At 35.8% G+C, this 6,889-nt stretch overlaps 1 protein-coding gene across 1 annotated transcript; it reads left to right on the forward strand.

The window, feature by feature from the left end:
- Positions 1 to 4,090: 4,090 nt before the first annotated feature.
- LOC120875912 (olfactory receptor 52A1-like) lies at positions 4,091 to 5,044 on the forward strand. Its single transcript, XM_040257665.1, has one exon. The coding sequence runs from the start codon at positions 4,091 to 4,093 to the stop codon at positions 5,042 to 5,044; it is 954 nt and encodes a 317-aa protein (XP_040113599.1).
- Positions 5,045 to 6,889: the final 1,845 nt, after the last annotated feature.

Below are 6,889 nucleotides of genomic sequence, written 5' to 3' on the forward strand. Positions count from 1 at the left end.
AAACTCCTCCATCCACGGGATTCTTCAGGCAATAGTATTGGAGTGGGTTGCCATTTCCTTCTCCAAGGGATCTTCCTGACCCAGGGACTGAACCAAGGTTTCCTGCCTTGCAGGCAGACGCTTTACCCTCTGAGCCACCAGGGAAGCCACCAGGAAGAGAAGTATAGATGTCAGTAAAATCTCTGAATCAGTTCCATTCAGCATGAGTCAGCATAATGTTTTCATTCTCCTTCACAGAAGAATTCCTGCAAAGAGAATTTAGATCTTTCACTTTTCATCATTATCTCTCATTCACCCTGAAATCCATTGTCAGTACTTTCCTCCAGCCCATAGAAAAGATTCATCCTAAATTTGACAACATATCCAAATTACATCAAGTATGTCAAAAGGTTAGTTACATATAATAAAGTCTAGAAACTGGGTAAAATACATCAAACAGAAAGGTATCATATGCATAAGACTTTCTAAGAATTTATTATTTGCACACATGATAAAAGTTATACTAATTCATTTCTCTGCATTTCCAAAAATTTGAAGAAATATTTTTCTTCATTAACAGAACATGAAATGATTCCTTCATATATCTGACACACATAACAACTTCTTTTGAAGAAAGAGATGAGCAACAGAAGGGAAGGTATAAATGGAGGGGTGGAAAAAATATAGTCATGTGTGCAACCAGTTACTCAGAACTCCAATCAGTAGGATTTAGAAATGTCCACCACAAGTGGTCACTCTGAGAAATTCACCAAAAAAAATTTACTGAATGTACAAAAATAGTCTCAATAAAATACAAATCAAAGGAGTGAGACTGCAGGAAATAAGTGCATAATAAAAGAACATTATGGATACATATTTTTCTTTCCAAATTGTCTGATTGAAAGGAAGTATTCCAGGTTATTTACTTAAGTAGAATTCATTGGCAAAGAAATATGTCTATAATAGTAGTAGACTTTATGTTTGCTTTTTTCCTTTGAGAAGTGAGGAAGGCAGAAAAAGATCTCAGCTTATTAAATGAACACTGGTGTATATAAATATCTCTTATTTAGAATTTTATGCAAGAGAAAAAAAGAGCAAGGAGATATCTGTAAGTTGTAGTAATAATTTCAAGGATATTAAGTGTGGATGCACCCAAGAGGATATAACTGAAATTTTGTGGGTCCCTTGTGGTTTAACTGGTGGCTAATAAACCCCTCATTTTATGTTTATAAATCCTCTTTCTCAACACATTTATTAGAGAATGTTAAACTAATGTTTAGCAGCTTTCTTCTTCAATTCAATCTGAATAAATTGATGCTATGCCTCCAAGTATTACAGATATTGCCTTTGGTTTTATTAGAGAATGAATGCAAAAACATGATCTCAGACAAACTTACAAAAGATGGAATATGTCTATTACAGAGACAAGAGAAAAAACATGAAAGTCTGTCCCAGAGATAGCTACTCATTGCAGACGGCCACAGCACCAAATGGATTCGCGTTCCTGACATTGACTCTGTGCTGTTACAGGGAGTCCAAATAGAATGAAGGACTGAGAAGACATAACACACAGGAATAAGCAGAGTCAGTGTGTTATAAATGTTGAGAGATGTCAATATGAAGAACTGACAATACTTTTCAGATATCTGCTAAAAGCAGAATGGACACTCAACAGTTAGCAAGTAAGTCTCACTGTTCCCAAGTTTACCTCTGTAATGTTTCATTGTCAGCTTTTTCAATAGTAATCACTTCATCCAGTCAACTCTGCACTCAATTATGTACTTTCCACCTGCCATTCCACTATCTGTAATTATCAGATCATGCTTAAATATTGCTCCTACTTCTTCAGAAAGTTAAATACTGTGGATTTCCATTCTCATTCTGAAAATGTTTTAGAAAGAACAACTTGACTATTGTTAGAGTCAAGTATACATGGATTGATATATGATTAGTCATTGGGGAGCAGACCCATGGATATCCAATTGTTTATTTTAATGACTAGTCTATCATAAATGTATGTCAACTGATACAAGCTATAGCATTAGAATGACCCTCTTGAGTCTTCCATTTGTGGTTTGGCAGCAGGAACCACAGCTGCTTCCTGCATTGCTGCTGCTGCTGCTGCTGCTAAGTCGCTTCAGTCGTGTCCGACTCTGTGCGACCCCAGAGACGGCAGCCCACCAGGCTCCCCCGTCCCTGGGATTCTCCAGGCAAGAACACTGGAGTGGGTTGCATTTCCTTCTCCAATGCATGAAAAGTGAAAAGTGAAAGTGAAGTCGCTCAGTTGTGTCCGACTCTTCGCGACCCCATGGACTGCAGCCCACCAGGCTCCTCGGTCCATGGGATCCTCCAGGCGAGAGTCCTGGAGTGGGGCTCCATCGCCGTCTCCAGCTTCCTGCATTGCTGCCCCATTTGTTGACATTTAGTGTAGGGTTAACTGATCATGAGTTGACTTACATGAAGCAACATTATTGGAGGGTCTATGAAAGGATGAAAAAAACCTAACCCTATTTTCACAAAGTTACAAACATTTCTCTAATACTCAGTTTGATAATTTCTTGGTTTAAAATATGCAGTGATTAACAGGGAATGATTTTGATCAGGTTCAGTTCAGTTCAGTTCAGTTCATTTCAGTCACTCAGTCATGTCCGACTCTTTGATCAGGTTAGCAAATTTGATATAATGGGTAAAAAATTTTCAAAAAAATCATTTATCAGTAAATTGAGTAATGATTACATTTTTTTCTCTTGTTCTAAATTTCTCTTTTTAAACATTTCTGAAATCCTGAGGTGAGCTTTCTGTCTCCTGTGTGTAGTTCTATATTTGACATCTTTTAAGGAGCATATCCTTCCATCCCTTCATTTTCTATTGAATTTTTTAAAATATAAATTTATTTATTTTAATTGAGGGCTAATTACTTTACAATATTGTATTGGTTTTGCCATACATCAATATGAATCTGCCACAGGTATACCTGAGCTCAGAAAAAATGGCTCAAGTGTTTCAGACTATCTGTTTTTAATGAAAAATCAATGAGCTTACATTAGTCAAATCTCATGCTAATGACAGCTCTGAAAGGTTTAAACTCAAAAGAGAAGACTCTATTAAATTTATATTTACTCATGTTCTTGTATCCTTTAGACCATTAAGAATGAGTCCTCTTAGCTCTCTATTCAGTTGCTACTGAGTTTCTTGTTTCCTAAAGGTCCTTCCACTCTACTTATTTTGTATGTGTATTCAGTAATGTATTTTATTCATTTTAAACACAAAAACTTAGTTATTTCAGCTGTTGGAAATATAGGCAAATCTAATGCAGTTTTACTAGAAATGTAAAAATGTGGCAAGAAACTTTGGATTTGAGTGATCTTTTCTAAAACTCTTCCTTCACAGTTATTTCAGCTGTTGGAAATATAGGCAAATCTAATGCAGTTTTACTAGAAATGTAAAAAGGTGGCAAGAAACTTTGGATTTGAGTGATCTTTTCTAAAACTCTTCCTTCACATTCTTCTGAAAGATATCTAGTCTTCAATACAGATATATAATATAGATCACTACATAAACAAATATATTTTTGTTTCAGGTGACAAGCTTATCTAGGTCTATTCTCTTTTGTGGATAGCATTCTGCACGAATAATGGTCAAGTCTGAGTTTATGCCAGTCCAAACTGACTGTTTTAGACTGAGAAACAACTGAGAATAACAGAATACTAAAGCAGAAATTGAAATGTGGAATATGGAGTGAATTATCAACCTCTGCCTAAAATGTAACTGACAGCAAAAGAAACAGCGTATTATTTTTGTCCACAGGTCTGAAGTGAAATAACAGACGAGTCAGTAGTTGATCCCCTTACTCAGGAATTTGACTGGTTCTATCTAATGCGGTGGCAAATCACATTTTTAGGGCTTGCGGATGTCTGTCTTTAAAAAATGATGTATCATTATGGATCTTTCTTTTACCTCCTATATTTGAATGAGGCGGATGACATGATCTTAGTGTTCTAGAGAAAATCATGCATTCAATATTGTGACTTTGGATGAAAATAGGAATTAAAAGAGGAAGCAGCACTGGCTGAGATATTCTTTTGTTTGCATCAGGAGACCCTAGGACACTATGTACATTTCCAACATCACAGTCTTCATGCCTTCTGTGTTGACACTAATAGGGATCCCAGGCCTAGAGTCTGTGCAGTGTTGGATTGGGATTCCATTCTGTATTATGTATCTCATTGCTGTAATTGGAAATTCTTTGCTTTTGATCATCATCAAATCAGAACCCAGCCTCCATGAGCCCATGTACATTTTCCTAGGCATGCTAGCAGTAACTGATATTGCACTTCTTACCAGTGTTGTACCCAAGATGCTTGGAATCTTCTGGTTTCACACACCAGAAATATATTTTGACTCCTGCTTACTTCAAATGTGGCTCATTCACACATTTCAGGGCATAGAGTCAGGCATCTTGCTGGCCATGGCCCTGGACCGCTATGTAGCCATCTGTTATCCACTCAGACATGCTGCCATCTTCACTCCCCACCTAATTTCTCAAATAGCAAGTGCAGTAACACTCAGGGCTGCCCTTCTTGTAGCCCCTTGCCTAGTACTGATAAAATTCCGATTACAATTTTACTACAAAACAGTCATCTCCCACTCCTACTGTGAGCATATGGCCATTGTGAAACTGGCTACAGGAAATATCCGGGTCAACAAAATCTATGGTTTATTTGTGGCTTTCAACATTGCTGTGCTTGATCTCTCTTTCATTACATTGTCCTATATACAAATATTTATCACAGTTTTTCGTTTGCCCCAGAAGGAGGCTAGGTTGAAAGCATTCAACACTTGTATTGCTCACATCTGTGTCTTCCTCCAGTTCTACATCCTTGCCTTCTTCTCTTTCTTTGCACATAGGTTTGGTTCTCACATCCCCACTTTTATCCATATTCTCATTTCTAGCATTTACTTGCTGGTCCCTCCATTTCTCAATCCACTTGTCTATGGTGCAAAGACAAAGCAGATCCGTATCCAAATGGTAAAAATGTTCTGTTATAAAATTTACCATAAATAATACTTTGCTGTTTTACTTTTTGTGAATGGTAACGGTATTTTACAATATAATAAAACAACATGTTAGTTGAGATTCTTGAGTTTTCTGTTTGCTATATTTGTTGTTGTTTTTAATCTGCCAGCATGTTAGCTGGTTTTAGGATCCTATTAGAACATGTCAATTCTCTGTTAATAGGATTATGGACTCTACCTTTGTAATGAGAGTAAGAATCATAAAAGAGGGAAATTGTGAGCATACGTCTTTCCCTTTACTTGCAGAAATGGTGATATAATGAACAATTCAGAAAGGGGCTTCTAGGTGCAAGTAATGTATTCTCTTCTTCAATTGGGTTGTTACATATGTATGCCTACTTTGTGAAAAATTATTTAAGCTGTACAACATATTTCTATGCATACATTAGACTTCAACATGAAGTTTTAAAATATTAAGTTAATGAATTCTCAGAAATGAAACAAAACAAAGGAGAAAATGTATCAAGTCAGAGAAATTGCTATAGGTTAAAGAAGTCTAAAAGGACATGAATATTAAATGCACTGTGTATCTGATTTGGATTTAGGGCAAGAAAATAAAGATATAGAAGTCTTTGAACTATTTTCAAATTTGGAATATGGACTACTACTTAGGCTGTAATATGTCTTTAGTACTAAATGTCCCGATAATGGCAATACTACTATAGCTATGCAATAGATTACCCTTTTCCTAGGGAAATATATAACAAAATAGTTAGGTGTAAAGCAATATGTCTCTTAAAAAAACACTTCAGAAAAATAATCTATACAATTATCTACCTATCAATCCATCTATCTAGTCATTTGTTGAGTGATAAAGCAAAATGGGGCAAAGTGAAAAATCATTTGTGACCCTGGGTAAATTTTATAAGGGGGTTTATTGTACTATTCTTGAAAAATATTGCACATCAGGATAAATTGTATTTTTATCAAGTACTTTTGAAAAATATTCTCAATTTAGAAATGGTTACCATTATTTACTCACTCAACCTAGGCAGAAACATCATGTGCTTTTGCTGTTGTCCTCAGTTCTACAAAATGTACAGGTCTCAGTGATTATTTCTAAAATAAATTCTCAAATAAATTACCTTCTCTCTATTGTGTGTGTGAGCGTGTTCAGTTGTGTCTGACTCTTTGCAACCCCCTAAACTGTGGTCTACTAACTCCCTCTGTCCGTGAAATTCTCCAGGCAAGCATATAGGATTGGGTAGCCATTTCCTCCTCTAAGGGATCATCTTATTCCTTTTTTTCAACGTTACATAAGAGCCTATGAAGAAGAAAATAGTATCTTTTTCATCTTTTATTTACTGGCATTTTTCATACAAATGCTGTGGATTTTTCAATGGAAATTACTTGATGAATCTGTGTCTTATTCCTGATCTTATGTATATCAATATGTGTAGTTCTTTTACATGCTGAGTGCTCTCCTGTTTTAGAACTTAGACATTTCCTTTAAGGAATTTAGACCATTTTCCTTTCTGTCTCTATCCCTTCTAATAGCTCTCATAGCATGTATCACAACATTTTCTCTGTATGTAACTTCTTTTTTCATATAGATCTCATGTGTAATTTATATGTATACTCCTGACCTACTCATATATGAAACATTATTAAATATGAACAAATACATATTGCTGAAGATTTAGAAAATGAACGCACAAAAATTCTACTGCAACTTTCATAATGAGAATTTACTTTCACAATAGGATAATCTGCATGATTTCCTAAAGAAGACAAAGTCTTTTCAGGTGGCACAATGGTAAAGAATTCCCTTGCCAGTGCAGGAGACACAAGAGATGCAGGTTCAATCCCAAGTCAGGGAGATTCCCTGGAGTAG

Source organism: Oryx dammah, unplaced genomic scaffold, assembly GCF_014754425.2.
Source record: "Oryx dammah isolate SB20612 unplaced genomic scaffold, SCBI_Odam_1.1 HiC_scaffold_17, whole genome shotgun sequence".
NCBI classification, from domain to species: Eukaryota; Metazoa; Chordata; class Mammalia; order Artiodactyla; family Bovidae; genus Oryx; species Oryx dammah.

Coding starts and splice junctions, on each gene's coding strand:
- LOC120875912 (XM_040257665.1), top strand. CDS start 4,091: ATGTACATTTCCAACATCACAGTCTTCATGCCTTCTGTGTTGACACTA.